The following is a 27,855-nucleotide window of genomic DNA, read 5'->3' as shown; positions in this document are numbered from 1 at the left end:
TGGCTTTATAAAATACCTTTTACTTAAAAATGAGGCTTCTCAGGGGCTGTCAACAGGGTATGTGTCACACATAAATAAACCTAAGACACAGCATGAAACATGACTGACATAAAATGAGTACTGCAGAGTGCTTTGCAACAGTTTCACAAGAAACAAATATTACTGTTTGAAACCACAAAGGTTCTCTACTGAGGCTGAATCGTGGCAAATGAAAACCCCTTTGGGTCAGGAGAGCATTTGGAGCTAGGAGGTGCAAAATGGACTCGGAGCTCAGTTCTGGAGGATCTGGTGGTAGGGGTGAGGGCAACGCGGGAGGGAGCAAGGAGTCAAGATGGGAGTTGGGAGGGCACGGAGGACTGGTGAGATGGTGAGAGGTGGGATGAGGGAGTGCCCAGCCAGGTGGCTGAAGATCTTTAAGAAGGAGGTCTCATAGTCAAAGCTGAGGCTGTCCATGTTGCTGTGATGTAAACCTGGCATCACTTCCATCTCTTGCAAACCTTCAGCTGAATTAGCCTTTTTTGAGCAAGGTGACTCTGAAAATACACGTTCTCTGGGAATTCACAGAAATCTTAGGGAGGTCATCGGACTTTTAAAGGGTGTCAAACGGAGGTCTGAGCAGTCCTGTCTGGAGCTTAAGGAGGAGGGAGACCCCAGCAGACGTCTGGATTACCTATTTAACGTGAGTGAGCTTTATATACATATAAACATGTCCTTCTTCCCTACACCATGACCTTGAAATTCACACATTTTTAAATAAGGAGATGGATATAGAGATGAAAATCACATATAAAAAGTTGAATCTCTGCTTTAAAAGTACAAAACATCAGTGACCATCTTCCAGATAGCTCTCTGCCTTTTCTTATACGCGTTTTGATGACATCTCTGCTGCAGCGATCTCCCAGCTACTGGCCAGAAGATGAAGACATCCCCAGCATGCAGCCGGGAGGCCTGGGAAGTAAAGCCGTCTTAATAATACATGTTCTTATCCCACCAGCCTGTAGAGGTAGAAGAAAGTAAATTAGAAATGGAGAGTCTGTTGAAGTAGATAAACAGAGTCTCAGAAACCGCAGTACTACTTACTTCCAGGGTAGAGTCTGATGAAAAGTTTCCGCACTTCATCATACACCCAAATCAGAATGGCGTGTGGCACAGCCACAAACCAATACTGAGGCCTGGAAGCAGAAAGGAGGAAAGTGAGTCCTAATGCATAAGAGGCCTCGCCCCTGCCAATAGGCAGAGGGCTCCTTGCTCATTTTCCCTGCCTTCCTGGAAAGAACAACAAATATTGGGTCTGGAATGAATTCTCTGGGTGGTCCCTTATGTGACTTGCAAGAAATGCCCTCCTCATACCAATGTGCCGGTGAGAGTATATGGCAACATATACTCATATACAACATAAAACTGGAAAGATGCTTATTTAACCTGCACTGTGATGCCTGGAAGCAACATCTGCCTTTGAAGGAACCTGCTGGATGAGATGAGATGGTGAGGTTTGGAAAACCCATTTGCTCTTCAGGGAAAACGAAGAGGTCAAAGCCTCTGATTAATATATAACTGATTCCATTTTACCGCTTTTGAAAGACTTAGGGCAAAGAACTCCCTGGAATCCTAATGTTTCTTTAGGCTTTGAGAACTCAAAATGGGGCTGGCTCCTTCCTCCCCACTGTTGAAGTGGAACTCACCGGAGCATAGTGAAATTCAGGGCTGAGACACTTCCAAGGCCATAGGAGAGGATTAATGCGATGATAATCTGTGAGGCAATCCCCACCCAGATGACTTTATTTCTACAAGACACATAAAAGCAAACAGATTCTGAACTCCCACGGCCCCAGGACCATACGCCCAGCAGGGGCAATGCCCTGTGTTACAGGCACAGCCCTCATCATCCCGGCAGCAAAGGCCCGGGGTTGGACCCTGCAGTCGGACGTGGGCCGTACCTGTTACAGGCACAGCCCTCATCATCCCGGCAGCAAAGGCCCAGGATTGGACCCTGCAGTCGGACGTGGGCAGTACCTGAAGAGGCCCTGCTGGAAGATAGAATTCCTCCGGGTTTTCCTGATGATCAGATCTGCTATTTGCTGGATCATGATGCCAACGAAGAAAGCGGTGTAGCCTGTCCACTCTAGGTACTTCCTCTGGTACTGCGTCTGTCCACGGGCAGAGAAAGAGGAGGCCGTGAGACTATACTTCAGGGAGATTTCCACGCAGTTCTGTAAAGCTTTACTCTCTTCCCCTACCTCACCAAGACTGAGAGAGGATCACCTCCTTGTGTTTGGAAAGAAACTTTTTTTTCTTTAACCAGGTGAGAAGGGAAAGATGCTGACTTAATGGATCTGGCCCAACTGTGGGCACTGCTGAACTGGTTACTCTTTCATACTAACTGCAAAGCTAACATATAGAAGTGAGGTCCGGCATCTAATGTGAGGGATGAGGCTGAATCGCACCAAAGGCCAAACCAATGTAACCCAGTGGCCCCCAGGCCCTATGAACTGAGAAAACTCTCACCCTCTCTGCTGCATTAAGGTTGTCAGGGAAATGAGAGCTCTGAATCAGTCTTGGCAAGGCAGGGACAGGAGGGGAGAATGGGAGACCAGGAGGATGCTGATGGCAGAGCCCCTCCCTTACCCATTCTTGTCCATAGCTGTCTTCCAAGTCATTCACACTGTCCTTCTCCCACTCCACCCGGAGGTTAATGAGAGCGCTGGGTCTAAAGCCCTCCTGTGCATACACGGTGAAATACACAACAAAAGCACCCAGGGCTTGCATGAGGCCTAAAATAAGAGAGATAAAGGAGAGATGCTAAAATGACTTCAGAACCGCCCTGTCCTCATTCTCCTCTGGTTCCTCCTCCCATCCCAACCCATCCCACAAGGAAAAACAGTTTCTGACTGTGACTGTGAACTGTCTGGGTGGTCCCTTGTGTGACTTGCAAGAAGTACCCTCCTCGTACCAATGTGCAGATAAGAGTATATGGCAAGTGGCGCGTTCACCAGTCTGTCCTTCTTCTTGTGGCGAGGCTTCCTATTCATAATGTCACTTTCAGCCTTCTCGTAAGCCAAGGCAATGGAGGGGATCTAGAGGGGAGAGAGCCCGTGAAGCCACACACCAAGACACCACACTCTCCGTAGAATGAGGACAGCAAGGGGGATGCACAGCCAAGGGCCACGGAGCAGGGGTGGGCCTCATGGGCGGTGGTTAGTGGGGTTATGGAACTGTCTATCCAGGGTACAGGCAATGGGGTGCATTTTCTGTAAAGAACTTAAGAGCAGCTGGCTTTAAAAATCAGTCTGCTTTTCGATGTGCTGGCAGTTTTAACCAATGCTGGCGATAAAACACCTTTCTCCTCTGGGGCAGATTTCTCCTGCCACCCGCTCCCGCTTGGGCATGCCACTGGATCACAGTGCTTCCCTCACAGGTCCTCCCGCCTGCAGGGCCTGTTAAAACACAGGTCGCTGGGCGCCGCCTCCAACCTTTCTGATTCACAAGGTCTGGGCTGGGCCAGAGAGACTGCATTTCCAACAAGTTCCCAGGTGATGCCTGGGTCACACTGGAAGAAACACTGCAGCGGAGAAAACAGAGCACATAAAAAGGGCCTGGACCCCGTGGCCGAGTGGTTAAGTTCGTGTGCTCCGCTTCGGCGGCCCAGGGTTTCGCTGGTTCGGATCCCGGGTGCGGACATGGCACCGCTCATCAGGCCACAATGAGGCGGCGTCTCAGATGCCACAACTAGAAGGACCCACAACTAAAATATGCAACGACGTACTGGGGGAATTTGGGGAGAAAAAGCAGAGAGAAAAAAAAAAGGGCCTGGAAAGTGATCTGACTGTAAACTCTGGGGATCTCCATTCCCCTCTAAGGTCAACATGTCTCTGGCTCCCCTGGGATGTGGAGGTTGCCTGGGTACTGTGGAAAACAGGAGCAGGGAAGGTGGCAATTGGCAGGCACTGTGAGCTCAGGTTGCTCCCTGTTGCTGTTTTCCCCTTTGCTGTGTAAGCCAGAGCCACATGAATAACTGTCCTGAAACTTTCTTAAATGGTTTACGTGATGCCATTGCAGGTCACTGTGAAGCTTTGTAAAGTGTTCATCACTGCTACTTCTTCCTGTGTGGAGGCAAGGGGCTTCCTGATCACAGATGCTTTTACTTAACTAGGGGCAGCTGTGGGCCATCACTTTGGTCACTGGGCCCCCAACAGCAGAGGGACTATTTTGGTGATAGCTCCATCTTCTCAAAAGAAAAGGGAAGGTGGCCAGCCCGGTAGCACAGCAGTTAGGTTTGCATGGTCCACTTCGGCGGCCTGGGGTTCGCCGGTTTGGATCCTAGGTGCAGACCTACGCACTTGCTTGTCAAGCCATGCTGGGGTAGGCGTCCCACATATAAAGCAGAGGAAGATGGGCACGGATGTTAGCTCAGGGCCAGTCTTCCTCAGCCAAAAAAGGGAGGATGATTGGTGGCAGATGTTAGCTCAGGGCTAATCTTCCTCCAAAAATAAAGGAAGGATGTTAGCTGAAACTGACCAATGGCATATTTTTTTTTGGAGGGTGAAGAACTCATGTTTTGAAAAGCTCTTAAATGGAGTGAAGCGGTTTTCAATTCCAAACATTTGACAGATCTCTCTGTCATTTGCTTTGAAGTGTGGCCGGTGGGCCAGCAGAATCAGCATCCCTTGAGAGCTTGTTAGAAATGCAGGACTTCAGGCTCCTTCCCATCCGAGTCTGAGGAGCCACGATTTAGTCCATCTGCTTGCTCTAGAAGGTGAGGACTCTGAAGTTCACATCATCTGGGGTGGTTAACAGATCCTGTTCCCTTTCGTGCTACTTACTATGTCTGTGCCCAAGTCGATGAACAAGATAGTAATGGTGCCAATGGGCAGGGGAAGCCCAGCAATGATGTAGATCAGAAAGGGACACAGTTCAGCAATATTCTTGGTCAGGGTGTAAGCAATAGTCTTCTTTAGGTTGTCAAAGATCAGGCGACCTAGGCAAAGATGGTTCTCCTTATAGACTTGCTTTTGGTCTCCCGGGGGCCCCAGCCCTTGGTAAGACTACTTGAGATCTCACTTACCCTCTTCCACCCCGGTGACTATGGATGCGAAGTTATCATCCAGCAAGACCATGTCGGCTGCATTTTTGGCTGCATCAGAACCTGCTATCCCCATGGCAATCCCAATGTCCGCCTTCTTTAGAGCCGGAGAGTCATTAACTCCATCCCCTGTCACAGCAACAACTGCATCCTATGGGACACAGTGAGGAAATGGGAGGGAGCAGGTTCCAAGTTGGCAAGAACAACACAGGCCCCGTCTCGTCCTGAGCCTGCAAGGACAACTGCAGCTGAAATGAGGGGTTGATTTTAGGTTTTGGGCAAAAGACAAAGATGAGAAATCCCAGAAGAACCATGAGCTGCAAACAAGATGTGTTCGAATAGTTAAACCAGTGTGCGTGGGAGGTGAAAGTGGCTATTTTATATCTTATGTCTTTACACTTTTTGTTCTGTCACTTACGTTTTAAAATCTTTTATACTGTCAGAAAGCCTTCTGGGGAGGGTGGTGCTGCGTGCGGGAAAGTCTCAAAGGAGCGCAGAGGGTCAGCCCCTCGAGAGGGTAGAAACGTGGGGTGATGAGGACAGGCAAAGAACTGCCTCGAGAGGTTTACAAGGCACCACAGTCCTGATCTGGATCCAGATCTCAGCCCCGCTTTTCCCCATGGGACGGTGACAGACCGGGAAGTTCCTCCGGGTGCTGCTGTCCACCCACCTGCCGTTGACAGCCCTCCACAATGATCAGCTTCTGCTGGGGAGACGTCCGGGCAAAGACAATCTCCGAGTAGTCAGTTAAGAGCTCGTCCAGCTGTTCTGGGCTCATGTCCTTCAGCTCCATGCCGGTCACCACTGCGGCTTTAGCGTCCCTAAGAAAGGCCAGAAGGAACCGGGTGAGGCCAAAGGTTGGATCTTAGGTTAAAACACTGTTCTGGGCAGGAAGTGGGCTGAAGCCTCTTTGGCTTTATCTGGAACCCACTGTCTCCAACACTTAATACTCTAGTGGGACGACAGAGTTATGGGTACTGGGGACCCTTTGGTCTCCATTTCAAGACAGTAAGCTGAGGCTAAAAATAAGGCCATTTCCTGGTATCAAACAACAATAGGAATAAGCCAGGCAGCCTTTTCCTCACAGGAATGGGTGCGAAGTGGTACTTCCTGGGGCAATGTTTCACTAAACAAGTAAAAGGAGGGTAAAAAAAACCTGCCTGTTTACATGTTTTGGGTCCTAGGATTTAGCTTATGCCAAACACATGGGTAACAGGTCTTTGTTGTTTATTTCTGATGTATAGGGTGTCTCCTATGCAATGAGCTATGTAGGGAGAAAAATTTATTGAGGTCTTCTTTGGGGAAAACTAGTGTCTGCTGACCATAAGAGTAAGGTTCTAGAAACTACTGATTATGCAGATCTGATGGTGGTGTCCCCTGCTAAAACTCTTCAAAGGCTTTCCAGATCTGAGGGCAGACCCTCCTTGAGTCCCTCCCTGGTCTGGGAGGCCGGTGCAGCCCGTGTCGCTGAGCCTCACCTCTCCTTTGCTCTTCCCTCCTGCCCATTGGACTCCCGGGTCTCTGCCCTCTATCCCCCACTGCCCTGAGGCCTGTGTGGGTCCTGCTGCCTTTGCCAGAATGGGCACCCTTCATCTCACCTGCCCTTGGCTAACACTCCACATTTCAGCCTTCAAATCTCAGTTTAAACACTCTAAGTACAAAACACTGCATGTCTTTTTCTATACGTTTTTTAAGTTTTGAGCTTTTTCAGGTCTGTTTTTTCCTATTGGTACTCAATATTGGAATTCCAGCACTTGGCTCAAACTACAGGTTTTCCAAAGTTCTGATAAAAAAAAAATATAAAAGTAAGATAAGGAGGAAATGGTGTTTCCTTTCCCCCTACAGCTGCAAAAATACAGTTATTACATGGTCATGAAGCTAGAGCTGATAAAATGGATAACTGAAAACATTCACAAAAGGATCCACCCCACTCTCCTGCTCAGTGTGGTGACTGGTATGAAAATGTAGAATCCTATTATCTTTAAAAACAAAACTAATAAAAGCTCCAAACCTGCTTTTGTAGATGAATGTTACTATTATGTAGACGTGTTGGAACACTCTCAGACTACAGATATTGTTGTTGTGCCCGGAGGCTGTAACTCTATTTTGTTGTCTTAAGCGGTGATTTGTTGCCCTGGTAATAACTTAGCACCTGACAGCTCTGGACTCCTAAAAGGCATGAATACCTAGGTAAACTAGAAGAGGTTCACTGGTCGTTCCCTTTTTTCTCCACATTTGTAATAAAGCCAATTACATTTATTTTCAAACTGAGGCTTTGCAGTCTTTGATCATTTAAATTATCAACAGTCCGGTAACTCTCCTCCTGCTGCCAGCTCCTTCATCCCCTGTGGGTCTCCTTCATTGTACTTATCACAAATCGTTTTTATTTTTCTGTCCCTCTGGCTAAATGGAAAGCTCCCCTAGGGTGGGGAGACTGTATGGTCTGTTTGCTACTAGAAATGGTTTGAATGATTTCTCAACTTTACGATGCTATGAAAGCAAACTGCATTCAGTAGAAAACGTACTTCGAATTTTGAATCTGGATCTTTTCCTGGCTAGTGCTATGCAGTAGGATCCTCTCTCGTGATGCTGGGCAGCAGCAGCAAGATGCAGTTCCCAGTCAGGCACGTGAGCATGAGGGTAAACAATCCATACACTTACACCTGTTTCTACCCAGACAACCATTCTGTTTTTCACTTTCTGTACAGTATGCAATAAGTGATATGAGATGTTCTATATTTATGATAAAATAAGCTTTGTGTTAGATGATTTTGCCCAACTGTGGGCGAGTGGAAGTGTCGGGAGCACGTTTAGGTAGACGAGGCTAAGCGATGATGTTTAGTAGGTGAGATGTATTAAATGCATTCTCAACTTATGACATTTTCAACTTACTATGGGTCATCAGGATGTAATTGCATTGTAAGTCAAGGAAGATCTGTCTGATTCCAGTGTCTAGCACAGTGCCTGGTGTGTAGTTGGCACTCAGCAATTAATTGTTGAAAAAATTAATACATGAATGAATGGGTAGATGAATGGATTAGAGAATGGACAAAATTAAAAGAATTAAGAGACACAGGAAAAACCAAGTCTTTTCTTAGGAAGCTTCCATTCTATTTACTACCAAATAAAAAATAAAAGAAGCGTAAATTTACATAGCTACACATTATGAAGCAACTGAGCAGATACTTAAAATGTGCACTAGGGGAGAGCACAGAACCCAAAGGGTTCTTAGTATTCCTGATTATACAACTGGATCACTGGCAAGTAATTTCATATAAACTCCTTATTTCAGTTTTCCTCTCTAAATTGGGCACTTAAGTTTTCAGATCTACCTCATTGGGTTTTGCAATTTCATACAAGGAATACAATACCAATTTCAATACAGTGGTATCAATACAATGCCTGGCCCATATTAGGTGCTTGATAAAATTCTGAGTGGATGAACAGATATCTGAATTATAGAGGAAACCAGCCTACCATTACCCTGAGAGAGTGTTAGGCAAAAAGGGGATTTACTTCAAACAGTACAGCTCTTTAGAGCCAACAAGGCCCGGTGGAGAAGAGCTTGAGTCTCTGCTACACCAGTTCTGGGCTCACCGTTTGCTCACTTGCTCCACAGGAATGTTGAGGCGCTTTGCAATGTCTTCCACTGTCTCACTGTTGGCTGAAATGATACCTACACTCTTGGCAATAGCTTTGGCTGTGATTGGATGATCGCCTGTAACCATAATAACCTAGAACAGAAACAACAAGAAAGATATGTGGATAACGAGGAACTCAGCTGGCTGGAGAAGGCACAGTTCAGTATTGCCCATTCCACCATGACCTGCAGAACATGGCTAGTGACTACTGTGGTTTGCCCTTATGGGTAGTTCTTAATCTTTACTTCAAAGACACAACTGTCTTTGAAGGACACACTGATCCCATTGGCTCTATTCTTGCTCCTAAGCTTCTTACGTTTCCTCCTCTGACATTAGAGGAATTTTCTCTTTGATGTTATTTTATTGGTGAAAGGGCTAGTAGATGTCTACTTGGTACAGCCTCATGGTGCTTCAACAGCCTTGATATTAACATGGTAATGGAATTACTATTTTGGTTTCAATATCACGAAGGCAAATGGATTATGGAGGCTAGACCTCAAGATTAAGTAACAAAACCTTTTCTTGTCTATCATAGACACTTCATGGCACAAGGGGATAGCTTTCTTCTCACTGCAGCTGTCATTGTGGTTTATTCCACATAGACAAAGTCATTTTGCTTTCATTGGACAGGTACTGAAATCTTAGTATAGTAAAAGTAGAGATTTAAGAAAAGGGAATTATGATATTCACTTAGAGAGACCTAAATACTAACTCCTATGATAAATGTTCTCAGAAAGGGATACAACATACATGGAGAACTTCTTAAGTCAGGAAAATGACCCCACCTTGATCCCTGCACTGCGGCACTTGGTGACCGCATCAGGCACGGTGGACCGAGGTGGGTCGATCATGGACAAGAGCCCCACAAAACAGAGGTTGGAAGTGGGAAAGTTCACGGTGTCTACATCAAATGAATACGTTTCTGGAAACTTGTCTGCTGGCAGGTAGAGATGACAGAAACCTGGAATGGGCATGAATTTGGGAGTCAATGAAACTAGGATATGAAATGACAAAAGGAAAGGAGGAACATTGTCATAGACCCTCGGTCCTTCATGATTTTACTAATACTTCAGGGTATACCACAATTGTCTCTTCCAACTCTACAATGCATTTCATTATTAGGAAAGACATATTTCATCCAAAAGTAATTTACTGTGTGCCAATTAGGTTCTCTGTTACGCTCCAGGGATATAAAGACCAAGAGTGGGCAGCCTTGACTTCTGAAGATGTCCCAGTTTCGTGTGGGGACAGAGACAAAGAGAGAGAGCCTGATGAAGCACGGGGAGTGTTGCAGTACAGAGTGACGCTTCTGCCACCTGGGGAACCACAAGAGAGTCACAGAAGAGGCCACGCGGGAGCTGACTCTTGAGAGGAGTTAGACACTCTCCAGAGCAAGAAGGGAGGATTAAGGGTGGAAAGGCCATTTTAGGCAGAGGAAACAGCACACACTAAAGCACAAACTGAGCCAAGAATCTGGGGTGTCAGGGGAATGGTAGAAAGCTTAGTCTCTCATCAAGATAAGTGCGAGAGAGAGGAGTAGACGGAGGGACAGAGTAGAACCACTGGTTACTGAGCAGGCATCGGCCTCTCACAGGTTGAAGTAGACGGGATTCCTGCCCCTGGGGGGACGTCCCAGATCGTGTGACTTTCCCGTCAGCTTTTACATCAAACTGATTCTCAGCATGGCCCACTGCTTTACATGTTTCAGTAAAGCACAGACTTAGAGAGTCAAACATGAGGCTCCTAGAGCGACTCTAGTCAGATGGGCAGCAATCCTGCACTGAAAAGATTGCCTGGTGCTGCAGGCATTTTGAGGCAGGCGTAAAGCATCATCAGCTCCTTTGTATATTTTATTTGCTTTACAAACTTAAATATCCTTTAGAAACACTTTCCACAGATTCCATCTCTCCTGGCAAGAACTTTCAAGATGTTTAATGAGCCTTATCATCAGCCATGAACATCTTGCTACCTTGAATTCATCATTCTGTGGTTCAGAGGTGCCATTTTGTCAACCCATGATGCTCACAACAGAACACATCCTGAGACGCCACCGAAGTCACCACAATTAAGCTCCTGCCACAGTGGTTCGACCTATGTAGTCCCTTTCACCTCCAACAGCCCCTGTCTCTGTTACTGGCAGTATTTTTTCCCTAACCGTTAAGTGGGAAACTTCAAAAATTTTTTAAACTTACTTTTCTCCTCTAATTAGTTGCTAAGTCTTGCCAATTCTGCCTCCTTGAAGTCTTGCCTATCTGACCCCTCCTCACATTCCCATCGCCTTGGATCAAATTCCCGCCTCCTTTCACCTTAGTGGGGCAGCATCTGCTACTGAGACCCATCCTTCTCCTCTCCCTGCTGCTGCCAAGAAGGATCCTTTAAAAAACACCATAACTGACCACTTCGCTCGCTGCAAAGCCTTCAGTGACTCTCCACTGACAGCAGAGTGGACCCCCAGCTACTCACCCACAGAAGGCACTCCATGTCACCGTCCCCCATTTCTCTTCCCAGCCCCATTTCCCATGACCACATCATCTCGTCCACCCTGCAACACTCAACACAGACTGGGCTTCCAACAGTGCGTGCACAAATCTATCCACCTCCACCTCTGTGCTCTGCCTGTGTTCCTCCTTCTCCTGTGAATGTTTTCCCCCACCTCCCTTCAAATACTGCCATTCAAGGCCCAGCTGAAAACGTAACTCCTTCCATAAAATTGTCCCAGATCTTCCTTATCTGGAACTAACCACCCCCGTTGATGCTATCTACCACGCTGTTAACCATATTCTTTCTATGATTCATGTGGATGCCACAGCTACTCTGATAGATCATCAGCCTGTCCCAGCTTGTGTGCTGACGTGGCAGAGAGCCTCACACCAACAGGTGACCAATAAGGTTCTGCCACCCAGCGCTCACCCAGCACGCGCTCCCCAAGGCCTCCCAGCTCCATGTACGCTGTGTGGAAGGCCTCAGCTGTGCTGTCGTCCAGAGGCTGCTCTTGGCCATTGACCATGATGGTGCTGCACTTCTCTAAGACCCTCTCAGGGGCCCCTTTCATCACCATGAGGAAGCGCTTGTCACTGGGGTCATCTGTCTCGTGGATGGAGAGCTGGAGAAAAGGAATTGAGTGCGTTAAGCACCGTCATGCTATTGAATAACGAAACCGTCTTTACTCCTAAGGGCCTGAACCATACAGATCTTTCAATTAGCAATATGACAAGAAGATTAAAAATATCCCTTTCTCCCATTGGGCTACTCATCCTTGAAATGGAAAGCAGTGTTCTCTACAGGCATGTCCCATCTTTCTTATTTTGTGGCCAAGTAACACACAGAGACCTAGACAGTCCCAGCCCAGAGGGGCACTCTGAGTTTGAATCCAAACTAAGTAGAGCTCGTCTTTCAGAGAAACTGGCTGCTTCAGGGAGGCCAGATGTGGCAGTCAGCCCGTGAGATCTTCTGCCTTGAACAAGACCTCCTGGGGCGGCCACGGGGCTTGGAGGGCTGAGAGCCACCCGTCTCTAAACTCCCTGCTGTGAGCAGGAACTTCTCAGACCCAAGCTATTCTGAGCTCAGGCAGGCACGAGGGCAGCAGGAGTTCCTGTGCCACTTCATGTACATATTGATTCAGTTTGACTGTCTGGAAGTGAACGAAAATGGCAGAGTGTGAGGACATGGGCATGCTCATGGACAGGTATCACAATTTTAACATCGATACCCTTTGACCTAGTAATTCTACTTCGAGATTCATCCTAATAAGATAATCGAGAAAAAAATGAAATGATTTAGACAATGGCTAAGTCTTATGTAGCCCTTATTATATACCAGGTACTCTTCTAAGTCCATGAAAGGGATTTCAGGAAGCAGAGTGTTTGGGAGAGAATGAGTATGTGACAAAGAAAAATTCTACCATTTTGGGTCTATCAGTTGATTGTAAATCAGTAGTTCTTAGACTTTTGGTTATCAGAAATGAGTACAAAAAAAAAAAAGGAGAAGGCAGACATAGGGCTGCCAGGTTTGTTTGTTTGTTTTTTGCTGAGGAAGACTGGCTAACACATGTGCCAGTCTTCCTCTATTTTACATGTGGGATGCTGCCACAGCATGGCCGATGAGTGGTGTAGGTCCACACCCATGATCAGAATCCACGAACCCGGGCTGCCAAAGCTGAGCATGCCAAACGTAACTGCTAGGCCATGGGGCTGGCCCTCAGTTCTTTTTTTTTTTTTTTATGGCCAAGAAAATACATTAAAAAAACAACCAACATGGGGCCAGTCTGGTGGCATAGTGGTTAAGTTCACATGCTCCACTTTGGTGGCCCAGTGTTTGTGGGTGTGGACCTACACACCACTCATCAAGCCACACTATGGCGCCATCCCACATACAAAATAGAGGAGGACTGATGCAGGTGTCAGCTCAGGGCTGATCTTCCTCAAGCAAAAAGAGGAAGATTGGCAACAGACGTTGCCTCAGGGCCACTCTTCCTCACCAAAAAAAAAAAAAAAAGACCCAAAACCAAAAAAAAAATCCTCAACTAACAAACCAAACCAAATGGAAAACCTCCCATCTATTATCACTACCATTTTCTCAAAGATAGGGCATTTTAACATTTAAAAAGTAGAAATAATAAACACTTCTATAGTGTGTACTGTTCTAAGTGCTTCACATATTGACTCATTTAATTCTCAAAACTACCCTCAGGCTATGGGTACTATAACTATGGCCTTTTACAAAAGAGGACTCCAAGGTGCAGAAAGGGTAAACTACTTGTGTGCAAGGTCACACACTAACAGGTGGCTGAGATGGGATTTAAATTCAGGCCAGCAGCCTCCAGAGTCTCTGCCTTAATCATACAGGATATAAAGGATAATCTTTTAAATTAAACACACTCATCTTTATAGAAAACTTTATAAAATATTGTCCTAATTTTCCAATTTGCCATAAACTAGTGAAAATATTTTCATGGACCAGTCTCAGTTTGGGGAATTGCTATTCTAAGATCAATAAGACATAGACTTTCCATTTTGTTTCCTTTGGTTGACTGATATCCAAGACCTTCCAAGGTCCTGCTGTCTAGAGCTCCTTTTTGAGGACTGAGTGTTGCTCATGTGTTGACATAAAATGGCGCTAACAGTGGCCAAAGGGGCCCTGTGAGCCCTTCTGCAGGAACCCAGACAGGACCCTCTCTCCTTTCTAGCCCCAGCTCGGGACAGTCCACTTTCTCCGCCAACGTTTTGTACGTGAGGCCTCACAGAACCTGCTTTTTCTCATTTCTCGCACGACGCGGAAAGTCTTTACTGGAGTCGATGGAGCCCCAGGAGGATTCCGAGTCCTGCTGCTGATTGGAAAGATCATCAACCTAGTCCTTAAGAGCACACACGTTGGGGGAATTGAGTAATTCAATACATGTGGAAATAACTACATAATAGCTATTATTACTATTGTTATTTTAGGATTATTACTCATTCTATTTTTCACTTATATTTTTAACAAGAGATCTGATTTCCTGGCTTTCATATTTTATATCACACATTTTTGTTAGCTGCCTATTTGGCTAACTTTGATTCTTTATGGGCTCATTATTCACAAAGATGTTTGCAACACAAACAGTTCTTTTCTAATCCTAAATTCCATCCAAACAAAATGTGTGAGTAATCCCCAGAAACTTCTACACAAACATGGTTAACCTATTTATAGACTTCACTGTTATGCAAACTTCAGGTCACAATGTCCCCTGTGAGCTCTGGAGTCTGTGGGAAATCCCACCGGCAGCAGTACCTTGGGCAATAAACTGTCACTTGTCCTAACATGAGGACAATGGAGACAGTTGATTGCTGGCCACCCCTGGAATGAGGGGAGACAACGAGGCAAGGACGGCCGTCCTCCTCCTGAGCAATGGGTGAAAGGAGATCCCTATCGACCGCATGTGGGCAGAGCTGGAAACAGCGTGGCTGATCATCTGAGAGGCTGTGTGCTGGTCCTCACAAAGGGCAAGACTTACTCACATGGCCTGAACTCAACTGTTCTGCCTGTGTTGTGGTAGAAAAAGCAGAGACTCAGGAGTCAAAGGACCCACAGGTGGCAAAGCCAGGCAAGGGTGCTACGGCCGACACTCATGTGTAACGATCAAGGGAGCTTTGGCCGCACAGCTCCTGCCATTCACAGGCATGAACCTGTCGGAAGGATGTTGACAGGCAGGTGCCACTTAGATGCCTGTGTGACTCTAGTCAAGATAACACTTCTCAGAGCCTGTCTCCTCACCTGTAAACTGGATTAATTAGTCACAGGTTTATTATAAGGATTAAACGAGATAACGTATGTAAAGTGCCTGACGCAGACTAATGGTGTGGTAAGCTAACTCTCTCCACCTTTCACCTCTCCTTTGGGATCTGGCTGTCCCCCCTCAGTTGTGTAAAAGTTACCCACTGGGGGTGGGAGTGGGATGTGTGTGTGGATGTGTATTTGGATGTAGGATAGACAGGTCATTCATAGGAGCAGCCAGGCCCTGACAAGATCATCAGCTTTTTTTCTCTACCTACTTCAGACAAACGAAGGCGGCCAGCAAGGGAGACCTGCTCTGGGTTTACCAGAGGCCCAGGCCTTGCATCCCTGAGGACTATTTCTGAAGTCAAGTGTCGTTCCAAAGACGTACTAACCAAAGGATACTTACAGGCAGAAACACCATCCTAGTGGTAACAAAGATTCGGGTGTGAGGAAAGACTCACCTGAAATTTGTTGGTCGAGTTAAAAGGGATTTCAGCTACTTTGCGGTTTCTTTTCCTAATTTCCATCACATCACCCAAAATGACCTCTGAGAATTTCAAAAGAGCAGTTTCTGAGGCATCTCCAACCACAACTTTCTGAGAATCAAAAGAGAGAAACAAATATTTGCAGCACGTAATCTGGTCCTTTTGTGATTATTTTCAATGAACCAGCACGGAACCTGACTAAGCTTACCACATAATTAGGGAAATGAAACAATTACACCACAATTAGTGATGACTCAAGACCATGGCAAAAGTGTTAAACTGAATGGTGCCACCTACTGGCATGAGGGAAGCTGGGAAATGGGAGGGCTCTGTGAGAGCGGGGTGGTTTCCTGGGAAAAGAAGCCACGAACTAGATCCCAAAAGATGGGTGGGTTACCCTCAGATAGAGGAGCAGAAACCAGAATGCCAGGAATGAAGGCATGAAGTAGGTGCCAGAAGTGCAGGTGGATGTGGAGAGACGGTGAGGTACGGAGGGCCCAGAAAGGCAGGCTGAGCCTCGAGAAGCACAGAAAGCTTTTGTGCAAAGTTAGGTGAAGTAGTTCATCTAATGAAGCATTAAGGAAAACCAGTGGCGTGCGAGCGAGACGAGGGGAGGGGCCAGCTGGAATCACGGAGGCCAAATAACAGGTTGGTCAATTATTTAGATGGAAGGTATTAGTGATAATACAAATGTAAAACTCATAGACATTTCAAAGAAAATGATATGACTTGATGATTCACTAGATATTAGGAATCAGGAAAATTTAAGATGACTTCCAAAAGTTTTGGCCTAGACAACAACTAACGTGGTTATGTCATAGAAAAATAGAAAACACGGGACAAAATGTTGATTTGGAGCCCGGCTGGGTACAGGTGGAAGGTGACAAGTATAATTTGTTGAGAGTCTAACATGGGAAAACTTCGAAATGGGAACACACAGCTTGCTGGAGATGCATGGAGTTTGGGTGAGAAATTAGAACTGGAAATAAGGATTTGAAAGATAGCAACAGAGAAGTGATTGGCCAAAAAGAGAATCTGATGAGCTATCTGAGAATCTGATGAGCTGTTTGATGAGAAAGAAATGCAAACACACAAGAAAGACAAAGAGTCAATGAAGGAAACAGATGGCAAATAGAAAAGTCAGGAGAACATAGATTCAGTGACTTGCTGAGTGAAAAAAGATGAGGGGAGCAGGGGAGGGGGAGGGGAGGGGAAGGGGGGGAAGAGGGGAGGGGGAGGGGTGTAGAGCCCTTAGAGCTCCATCTACTGTCAAGAAGGCTATGTTCTAAGACCAGTCCGTCTATTTCCATCCAATTATATTTTTAACTTTGGTGAACAGCATTGATGTAATAAAGAAACTTAGGCTATATCTACTCAGCTAGTAAGGAAGTTAGGAAAGTAACTTGAAGGCACATCCATTTTCTGGAATGAGACAGAATCTTCAGAAGACCTAAATCAACATTCTGAGAACTTTCAGACATCTCTGTGACGTCTCAGAGCTAGTTAGAGCAAACAAAATTTCTCGCAGGTCTTGTGAGTCAGACCTGCTCTTACTAGTGCAGACTGCACTCAGGTGAGAGATCAGATCAAGCACTGAATCAGAAGAGAGAAAGTAACATCACAGCAGCTGTGATGCAGTGTTACCTTCATGATGGGGACACTCTCCTGTCCAGGTCTGAACTCAGCTCGGTTACACAACGTTATTATCTTTGATAGGGAGGCCCAGGTCCCAGAGCTTTGATCAAAGACTTGGTCTGGAAAACAGAAAGAACAGGGAGAGTTGTAGGGGCTGGGCCTGCTATCCATGAACCATGCCATACAAACAACTCTCTGGGCCTGCAGACCACCGGGGCACGTGCAGCTCAGTCCTCTGCTCGAGTCCACGGCTTTGGGCCAGACTGAAGGCTCCAGAAGACTCACTTGAATGGTCTTCACTAGTGTCAGCCACGAATATCTGATTATCGAACCAGAGATGGGCCACGGTCATCCTGTTCTGGGTCAGAGTCCCCGTCTTGTCCGAGCAAATGATGGAGGTGGAGCCAAGGGTCTCCACGGCCTCCAGGTTCTTCACCAGGCAGTTCTTCTTGGCCATCCGTTTTGCTGTCAGCGAGAGTGTCACCTAGACAGGAGAGAAAGACAGACGCTTTGAGAAAAATCATCACTGTGAACTGAGGTTCAATAACAGAAACAGCTGGAGCTGGACTAGTTTCAGGACAGGCATAGTGACAGACGCAGCACAGCTGATTCAGCAGCTAATAAGCCACTATAAAGCCCTATATGCCACAATCCTCTCATTAAATATGGGACACTTTTGTCCCTTCTCCCCTTGAAGAAAATGATCCTGAAGGACCCACAGGTGGCAAAGGCGGGCAAGGGTGCTACGGCTGACACTCATGTGTAACGATAAAGGGAGCTTTGGCTGTGCAGCTCCTGCCATTCCCAGGCACGAACGTGTCAGAAGGATGTTGACAGGTATGTGCCAGAGCTTGTCCCAAAGTGCTCACTCGTTGCTTTGGGAAATCAAGAAGCACTTGTGTATCATTTTAAAGATTCTTAGCTCTCTCTTTTAAACCCTCAGATCTCACAGGGTTCTTCGGCTCTGATTTCTTCAACTTATTATCTGCTAGGGTCAGAAGAGACCTGAAGCTCAAAAACTCCTTCTCTCCAGCTTTGCTCAGGACAACACCAGGCCAGTGATCACGCAGGCCACAGCAACACATAACTGGAAATGTGAATGCCCTTCTCCCCACCTCATGGGGCCTCCACGGCAGAGCTGGGGGAGTGAAGCAGGGGTTATTTAAGGATGAATTAAATGAGCCCTTACAAAGGGAGACCCAAAGCTGAATTTAGGGTCAGTGGCAGGAAAAGGCTGAATTGCTTTGCAGAAAAAAATGGGAGGAATTTGTGTGTGCCTGATAGCAGGAAGAAAAGTAAGGTAAACAATGTGCCTAAGTTCCTCAGTTGTAGAAACAGTCAAGGAAGTTTTTTTTTCAGGAAATGTGAGGAAGGCAGCAGACTTCCAGAAAATCTGTAAGTAGTGGTTCAAATCTGTTTTATCTAGATCTTAAGGGGCACAGTAATATAAGCGATTTGCAGACACATCTCCTGAAAATGAAAACATGAAGTTTTCAAGGACAGTGCATTCAAATATTAACAATATCATAATTCCGTTTATCCCTCTAAGAAACAGTCTATTTAGAATGTCCCATGGTTGTCCCCGACAGGGAGGGAGTGTTGCTCTGAAGATGAAGGAGACTTGCAGTTTACACAGGAGAATGGCATGTCTTAACAGGCTCAGGGGACAGGCCACCTAGGATGGACTCACAGTGACAGTGGCCAGGAGACCCTCAGGCACATTGGCCACAATGATGCCAATGAGGAAGATGATGGAGTCCAGGACATAATACTTCATGGACACCGCGATGATGAAGAAAAGGATGCCAATGGAGACGGCCACTCCTGCCACAATGTGAACAAAGTGCTCGATCTCAATGGCAATGGGTGTCTTCTCGTGTCCGACTCCGGAAGCCAGTGAGGCGATCTGACCAATGATGGTGCGGTCACCCGTGTTGATGACCATGCCAGTTGCTGTGCCTACAGGTGAAGTAGACATTTTATTCCAGGGGTTCTCAGCTAGGAGAGGACCACAGCCTGCTTACAGGTCCTCTCTTTGGTAGCCTACACAATCAAAGGGCATTACAAAGCACATGACATTACAAAGGCCAAACATCAGTTCTCTAGGCTCTTCAGTTGCATCTTTTCTCTTGGAAAGGCTTTGTAGCAAGAGACGATAAAGAGATAAAAATATAAAGCCTGAGGACGGAGAAGTGATATGGGTGGGACATGTGGTCCTGAGAGCCAGCCCGACCTACCTTCCAGACAGGTTGTGGAATAGAAGCCGATGTTCTTTGTCTCCAGGGGATTGTCATGGGTAAACTCGCAAGAGCGGGACTGGGGTTCAGATTCCCCAGTGAGAGATGAGTTATCTACCTAGAAGAAATTTTGAAAAAAGTTCAAGATTAGGCATCTTGTTCCCTGCCCTAGTTACACTGAGACCTGGAAAGACAAGAGGAGGCCAGCTAGTTCTGAGCATAAACCTTGGGGTGCCCCGTGACACTTACCTTACAGCCCTGAGTAGACAGCAACCTGATGTCTGCAGGGATCTTGTCTCCTCCTTTAATCTCCACTATGTCCCCCACTACCAGCTGCTCTGCAGGGACCGTCTTCTTCTCTGAATCTCGAATGACAAGAGCTTGCTGTAAAAGCAAAATATGACAGGTGCCTCAGATCCTGAAATAATGCAGACTCTCCTCCATCTACACCTCACCAAACCTCAGGAATGGGAGGCAATGGAAGCCACAGCTGTCAGAACACCAAAAAAGGAAACAAAAGACTTTTACTTGGGACCTGAAGACCGTAAGAACTATTTCTTCTTGAGGAGGAGCTCATAGAGAAATTCTTGGAAGCAGGAAATCTGCTGTGGGCACATCCAACAAAGCAACAGCCCTGGGCCTGGCAGAGAGGGAGCCAATGAAGGACGAGTGATCCTGGCTGGGATGCCTAGCAAGAGTCCTGAAGGTTGAGCCAAAGGGTTTAATGACCTTGCTCAGGTCAGGAAAATGAATGGAGTGGGAGGTGGATCTTGGCACAAGACTCCATGCAGAATCCCCTCTGGCTGGCAGCTCTGCGGCCCAGGGACAGCGTGGTTCTCCTGCTGTGCTGACTGGTGCACAGTCTCCCAGAGGACACCTGACAGGTTCCTGAGGGAAGCGGGGAGCAGTGGGCCTCCCACGCTGAGTATGTCAGGGCAACACGCACAGAGGCTCCGGAACAGGAGCAAAAATGGTCACAGATACAAAATCCCAGGCTGATCTCCCTGGTGACCAGTGAACACTCCTGAACTTCTGCAGTTATTCTCACAAGCACTTGGATTACTTTTGTCCAAACAGTCCACCAATGCTTACGGACAGTACCAGAAAATGTGGCGCAATGACTGCTTCTGTCCTACTTTATTCCTGACTAAGCATTTTCCTGTGTCTTACCTCAGTGACCATCTCAAAACCCTTGAGGAAATAGGGGTTCAGAGATCAGGTCACTTGTGTAAGACAATGGGGCCAGGGCTTGAGCACAAACCCTCTGTCCCTAAGGCCCCACTCTCCTCCTCATTTGATGCTCCCTCACTTGAAGTCATGCAGAGCCCAGAGAGGGATGGCTGCCACTCACCTGTGGGATCATCTTACTGAAGCTGGCCATGATATTGGTGCTTTTTGCCTCTTGGTAGTAAGCAAAGATCCCTGTTAAAATAACGACCAGGGCAAGCACACAGCCCAAGTACACCTGGGTGAGGAGGAGAGACATCAATCAGAAAAACAAGCATCAGGAATGAGCCAGCTCCTGGAGCTAGAGCTTGCCATGGGAAGGTGAGGGAGAGGGCAGTTGTGTCCTGGTGTAACTTACAGGCCATAAAATTTACCCACTATAAGTATATAATGAAATGATTTTCAATAAATTTACACAAGGTGCAGCAGTCACCACAATCCAGTTTTAGAACATTTCCATCATCCTAACAAGACCCTTTGTGCCGCCCCCTCCACCATCAGTCATTTCCGGCTCTGGCCCCCAGCCCTGCGACCACTGATCAGCTGTCTCCAGGATGTGCCTACTCTGGACATTTCCTATCAATGGGATCACACAGTGTGTGGCCCTCTGCATCTGGCTTCTTTTAGCCTCACGTCGGCTGACTCAGCTCTGTGGTTTTGGTTCTCAGTTCTCAGCAGGCACAGATGCTCTCCGTGTGAGAGGGAGAGAGTCCAAAAATACTCCACATGGATACAGACCCTTTTTTTTTTTCCACTTAGAACTTACAGTATTTCTCTCTCTTTTATTAAAATTCATGCTCATACTGTCTCTGAGACATCAGAGAGTCAGATATAATTTCTATTTTACAGCTGGGAAAATTGATCTTCCTAAACCCTTGCAGTGATTGATCAGTGATGGACTCTTGATTCCAGCCCAGGGCTTCGCTCATAAAGACCTTACTTTATGGATCTGTTATCCTCTGCTACTAATTTAGCAAAACCAGGAAGGAGATCCCCTGTGCCTTACGCTGTCTAGGGACGAGGACTTATCGTTGAAGTACTGAATCCCATACGCGATCCAGCACAGGATGGCTCCTATCCACAGAAGGATGGAAAACCCCCCCACCATCTGCTTGAGGAACTTGACAATCTCCGGGGTTTCCTTGGGAGGGGTGAGGGCGTTGGGCCCATTCCGAGCCAGGAGCTCAGCAGCTTGGGTGCTGGAGAGACCCTGAGAAAGCCAAGCAAAAAGAAACAGGAATTAGACATTTCTCCGCCCTCAGGGGTTGGAAGTCACACTTCCACGTTGCTACCGTGCCCAAGGAGGCAGGTATTACCATGTGCATGGAGCCCCCTCCACCTGCCTGGAAATCCTGTACTATCATTCACAAGGATTTTTCCCCACAAACTGTCTTTTATGGAGAAAGTCTTTTGACATACCTTTTCTCTCTAATTATATAGTAAACAACTTAACAAGTAAGGACATTATCCTTGTTCATTTTTGTGTCCTTTACAAGGTCTACTGCTTTTTCTGTAGTAGAGGCTCAAATATTTGTTGAATAACTGGATTTTGAGTCACCAACTTGATATCATCACCCCCTATTTGCAATTCCTTTTCCAGAACCCCAGGCTCCTCTTTCTCAACGACTATTGAACATTTCCGCCATGTGGTTCCAAGGACATTTCAAATAGTATAATTCAAAATAAAATTCCTATCTTCTCCTCCTTACTGCCTTCTCTAGTCTCTCACCCCCTGCCCCGCCATGGCCCCGTCCACCACGGGACCAAACCTCCTCTTCCTCCTGGTTCTCCACCTTGGAAAACGGGATTAGGGATTCATTCAAAACCCCTGCAACACAAAGTCCAATGAGTTATTTCTCTGAAACGTCTCCTGAATCCGCCTCCTTCCTTCCCATCTTACTGCTGCTGCCCTGTCTCAGATGCTCATTTCACAATCCTGGACTATTGTCCCATTCTTCTAGACCCTTCCATCTCCCACTTAAAAAATACATATGTATAGATATATTTCTAGATATCTATATCTACCTTCTACCTGAATTGCCTTTTGAAAACTAATCCTATCAATAAAACCACTTTCCTGTTTAGAAATTGTACCCCTTATACAACTAACATAGTCCTTACCCCTGAGTTTAATACGAAAGCGCTTGACAGTTACACGCATCACCTCGCGCCAGCCTCATTTTCTGCCTCACTCTCCCCTTCCCATGCACGCTGGCTCCCGGGACCCTGGATGGCTCTCCAGATGCACTCTGTTCTTTCTGGCCCCCTGGGTACTCCGCCAACTGAATCTGAATCATCTTCCTATGCCCCAATTCAACCACCGCCCCATCCGGGGAGCCTCCTCTGGTCAGAACTTATCATTCTCTCAGCATATAAATGGTAACCCTCTCATCTGCCACCTAAGCAGAAGAGGGTGAATGCTGACCCTTTCCTCCATGCCCGCCTCTCCTGCTCACTGCCTTCCTCCTGAAGACCAGGGATCACCTGCTCCTCTTTGCCCCTCTTACTGCTACTCCAACGTGTTGCACATAGTAGGCATTTTTGTTGACTTGAACAGATGTTACCAAATCTCCTGATGTCAAGACACCAAAACTCTTGAAATTTGAGTTTGAATGCATAGAAGGAAGCAGTACTTCTGTAGCAGGAGAATTTGTGAGAGCTCAGGAGCACACTAGTGTGCCCTGGAGGTGTTGTCCCTTCCTAGAGGAGGTGGACAAGCCAGGTTCTGAGACTTACTCTGGATCCTTGCTTTTTAACACCGGTTTTCCCCATTCTTCAATAAGAAGATTGTGCTTCCTGGTTGCAGGGAGTAAAAGCAACTTCTGACCAAGACAATGAGGAAGCATCTGAACCGTTCTGGGGACACCACAGCTTTCCTCCACACAGTCAAGAGAATTATGACCAACCATACAGCTCAGCGGAAGGCTTGACCAGGACCGTGGTTGAGAAACACCAGCTCCTGAGGTTAACCAGCCCTCTCTCATGCCAGGCGCGTGGGTCACTGGCGTCCTCAAAGTCACTCATCCTAAAGGTGCCGTGCTCTTTTCCACACACCCTCAGCACACAGCCTTCTCCTTTGTACACTCACTGGGCTTCTCTTCCCTGTCACCAGTTCCCTGATGACTCACCGTGACGATGTTGGTACCATATTTCCTTTCCAATTCCTTAATGCTGAGTTTGTGGTCCTCCTGAAGTCCATGAAAGGAACAAGAGAGTGAATTAGATAATTCCGAAAGACTCAAACCCTAAGCTTTGACTAGCCCATGAATGCTGGGAGCAGCACTGGAGGATGGGAGGGGGTCAGGAAGTGTGGGAGAAAAACAAAGAAGCCTTGTGCCAGGTGGTTGCTGCAGGGACGGGAGAGGCGAGCTGCAGGAGAGACTGGTCCTTCTGACACACCGGCCAGGGGACTTTCTGGCCAGCCCCGAAGAGTTCAGGCGTAATTTCTCAGTTACCACATAGTAGCTGTCTTTAGTTTTTATGAACAAAGCAGTGCATTTCACCTCAATCTGATCTCCAACACATTCGAGTCCTGGCACACCTGTTGTCCAGACACTGGCTGTTGGGATCCTTAACTCAGACCTGAATTCTGGGATTAGTTGAGGGTGATGAGCAAAACCAAAGCACATCATCTGTTCTGACAACTCCTCCCCGTGCAGCCCTCCCTGGTAGGTAGTCTCTGGCAGAGAGAAGCACGCCTTTCCTTATTCAAGGACTTGAGACTCAGTTCACCGGTTAGAGAAGACCTGCAGATTTAAAACCTGCCAAATAAATACCAGTATGACCCATACTTGCTAATTTGCCACAGATTCATTAGACTAAAGCAGTTTCTCAACCTTGGCATTACTGACATTTTGGGTCAATAACTCTCCATTGTGGGGGCTTCCACCCACTAGATGCCACCTACTTGCTTCCTCTCTCGAGAAGTGATAACCAAAAATGTCTCCGGACATTGCTAAGTGTCCCCTGGGGGATAAATCCTCCTCTCCTCTCCCTTTGAGAACTACTGCACTCAAGGGCTAGAAGCCTCTTCGTGTAGCAGAAAACCCCACACTCAGCATTCTGTAAACTCTGACTGTCCGAAACAAAGACTTATGCTGATTGGTACCAGACCACCTCTTTTCTTAAGTTTATGCAAACAAAGTTTCATGTTGCATTAAGAGATTAGACTTACCAATAAAAAATTTTTTGCCCTCTCCTCAGCCAGCTTCTGCTTTACCCCTTCATTCATTATACCGATTACCAACTGGATATGGATTCAACAGATTAAGACACAGTTCTGGGCACACTATGCTCAGTTCTGGGCAGATACAATAATGGATGACTAGAGCCATTGTTTGCATGGACGCCTCAGACTTTAAGCGGCTTGTACTGTGAGGCAGAAAATCTTTCCTCCCCCCTTTAGCCCTGGCTTCAGGGATGAGAGTATGGAGAAGAGGAAGGAGGTGGGGGATGTCTGGGGTACACTTTGCTGGCCAGCCCTGGAGTAGCACAGGACAGCATCCAGCAGCTCAGGCTAGGGTCATTAGCAACCTATTGTTTATTCAGAAGCCAGAGAGACTTGCTTCCTTATCAGGTTCTAATTTGCTGGAGAGGTCCAGATGCAAGAGCATCCCAGTATGCTGTCACAAATTAGAGGATTCTCGTGAGAAGGCTGGGCATGAAGCAGGGAAGAAAGATGCTCCTCTCAGCCCGGAAGCGGGGGAACACTTTGGCTAATACTACGGAAATTATTCTTCTGTATTACACATCTTGACAAAATGCTCAAAGAAGGGAGATCTCACTATAATAAACAGGCATATAACAGAATGGATACATGTTCATGTTACAAGTAGCAATTTCAAGGAAGACTAGATATGTCGTCAATCCTAAACGCCAGAGATGCACAGGAAATAAGAACGAGGAGCTACTGTCTGACGCTATGCCAAGTCTTGCCTGCATTCTCTCACTTGATGCTCTCAACAACTCTAAGGGGTAAGCACCGCTTTTAATTCCTGTTTTTCAAACTAGGAAACTAAACTTCAGTCGAACTGAGATTTGAACACAGGTCAGTCCAATTTCAGGGCCGCGTTCTTAAACGTCTCTCAGAACACATACGAACAAATGCCTAGTGGCACGCCAAGAATGCTTAATGAGCTCTCCAGGAAAAATAAATGAAAAGCCAAATTTCGAGCTACTACACGTCAGTCAGCTTGCCAAATTCCCACGTATCTGACAACTGCTTCTCGAGCCCACGGGAGCTTGTGCCAGTGCCAGCATCGGCATACAAACCTCAAGCAGCCATGGAGCTCTAAAGCCTGCAGGGACCAGCAGGGACAATGGAGCACCAGCTCAGCTGGCTGTGGGTCTCCCCTCCGGCACTCCTGCGACTACCAGCACTGCTCAGGGCGGCAGTGCTGTTCTCCATGTGGCCAGGTTTAATAACACCAAAGTGCTTCTTCAATGGTAATAACATCGGGCTTCCATTAAGCACTTTACTCACAAAATACTCTGCCTGTTATCCTACTTTCCCCCTGACAGACCCACGCAAATTATTTCCAATTTACATAAAGGAAAAGGAGCTTCAGTGATGCTAGATAGCTTGCTCCCAGTTACAGGTCAATCAGCAGAGAAGCCGAACCTCGGCTGAACCTGAGGTCGTCTGAATCCAAGCCCAACGTTCTTACCCCTGGAACTATTCTTTCTCAGCCGGCCTCTATACCAGAAATCTAGCAAGGTTGAGTGGTTTTGGTTTCCTCCTGGGCGGTTCCAGCTCAAATAGTTTTACCTTATCAGCAAAAAACTGAGCGCATGGTTACTTCTTTGTCAATGAAGCAGCCAGGAAGGGGAGCGGCGGCCATGCCTGTGGGGCCTGGGTGAGTCTCTTGCCCGAGTTCCACTTGGGAGTGCCTGCACCAGAATGCAGGAATCCCGCGGAGGCCTGGCCCCTGGGCAGATACTATCACACCGTTTTTTAAAATCTTAAACAAGGAAACAAATCTGAGATTTTCAAGTCTTTGGGATTGATCTTTCTTTAGTAAGAGGTAGGTTACAGGGGCAAGCTCTCAGGGGGAGGGGCAGTCCTCAGTGGGACCCATTTGGCTAAAGGACCAACTCAACTGACCAGATCAACTTCTTTCTTAAGCTCCTCTTTCTGGTGATTCTTTTTGAGTTCCAAGCGCTTGTCCTTCAGACCCCTGTACTTCTCCTTGCCATCCCCCGTGTCCGTTTTCCCCACGTCTTCAGTTCCACTGAGCTCCACAGAGTAAATTTCCGGCGTTTTCTGAAAGAGAAGCAGACGTGCAATATTGGCCCAAGGCAGGTTTTCCGAAGCGGTGCAGAGCATGTCTCCTGGCGGGTCAGGAGCTCAGGCAATGGAGCCCGGCCCTCCTTTCACCCTCCTGGGGAGGGAGGAAGGCGCAGCGTTGCGGGATGGGCTCTCCCCACCTTCACTTTTCTCTCCTGTCCTCTCCTCCTGGCTCAAGGAAAGGCTGGGTGGGGACAGGCCTGTGGCATCTCCCTAGGTGGACCCCTCCCTGGAGGTAGGGAAGTGGTTTCCCCCAACTCGAGACAAGATCCCTCCCAGGGGCCGAAGAGCCTCCCTAGCACCTCGTTCCCGCAGGACACTCTGGCCTGCGTCCCGTTTCTTGGGTGGGGGATGCCCACTCAACTCGTGCACCCAGCACCGGGCAGGAGGCTTTCCAGACCACCACGCGTCCGCGCCAGCCCCAGCCCGCCGCCGCGCTCCGCGCTCCGCACCGGAGCCGCCAGGACCCCGGGGCCGCTGCCCCGCGCGCAGGGACTCGGCCCTCCGTCCAGCCAGCCCCTCGCTGCCGGCGCGGCTCGGCGGCCCTCCCGTCCCTCGCGCCGGCCGGGGCGCGGGGCTGCACGCACCTGGGCCATGACGCGACGGGCGCCGCCGCCTGCGGAGCGGTCCCTGCGCGCCTCCCGCGGCCGAGCGCAGCCGCTGCCCCCGGGCCGCAGCCCGGCCTTAAATGCCGCCGCCGCCCACGTGCCTGCGCCCAGCCGGCCGCGCCGGACGGCCCGGGGGCGGAGACCCGCGCGGCGGGGCGGGGTGGGGGGCCAGGAGGGGAGGCCCTGAGGCCCGCGCCCCGCACCTGCCGCGCCGGGCTCGCCGTGGTCCGAGCTTTGTGAACACTCACACCCGCTTTGCTCTTTTAAGTTTAATTCGCTTGCCAATAAAGGAATTTGTAAAAATATGTGAGCAGAGGAGGGAAGTGCAGTTCCTGGCAATGAAAGGCCACCGTGTGGCCGGAGAATGGGTTTCGAGAAGCAAACGTGGGTCTCAGAGTGAATTT

General features: G+C 47.6%; 1 protein-coding gene across 1 annotated transcript; it reads right to left on the bottom strand.

The window, feature by feature from the left end:
• On the bottom strand, positions 1 to 27,576 carry ATP12A (ATPase H+/K+ transporting non-gastric alpha2 subunit). Its single transcript, XM_070578552.1, has 23 exons — positions 27,431 to 27,576; positions 26,661 to 26,819; positions 23,686 to 23,745; positions 21,564 to 21,767; positions 20,682 to 20,795; positions 19,580 to 19,714; positions 19,331 to 19,448; positions 18,784 to 19,052; positions 17,379 to 17,577; positions 17,103 to 17,212; positions 15,435 to 15,569; positions 11,632 to 11,824; positions 9,507 to 9,682; positions 8,678 to 8,814; positions 5,751 to 5,901; positions 5,063 to 5,231; positions 4,821 to 4,975; positions 2,951 to 3,074; positions 2,626 to 2,771; positions 2,014 to 2,147; positions 1,683 to 1,784; positions 1,081 to 1,172; positions 1 to 995 (listed from the first exon to the last, which is right to left on the bottom strand). Exons 1-23 carry the CDS (start codon positions 27,437 to 27,439, stop codon positions 967 to 969), a joined length of 3,120 nt encoding a protein of 1,039 aa, XP_070434653.1. The 5' UTR covers positions 27,440 to 27,576; the 3' UTR covers positions 1 to 966.
• Positions 27,577 to 27,855: the final 279 nt, after the last annotated feature.

Source organism: Equus przewalskii, chromosome 16 (genome assembly GCF_037783145.1).
Source record: "Equus przewalskii isolate Varuska chromosome 16, EquPr2, whole genome shotgun sequence".
In the NCBI taxonomy this organism is placed as follows: Eukaryota; Metazoa; Chordata; class Mammalia; order Perissodactyla; family Equidae; genus Equus; species Equus przewalskii.
Note: the sequence above shows the minus strand (reverse complement) of the source record. Positions and strands in the feature narration are given on the sequence as shown.

What these genes read in the sequence shown, in the direction of transcription:
- ATP12A (XM_070578552.1), bottom strand. An exon ending in GCCGCAGTGCAGGGATCAAG is followed by an intron (nt 8,815 to 9,506) that starts GTGGGGTCATTT and finishes TTTCTGTTCTAG; the next exon opens with GTTATTATGGTTACAGGCGA. An exon ending in TTCCAGCAGGGCCTCTTCAG is followed by an intron (nt 1,785 to 2,013) that starts GTACTGCCCACG and finishes TGTGTCTTGTAG; the next exon opens with AAATAAAGTCATCTGGGTGG.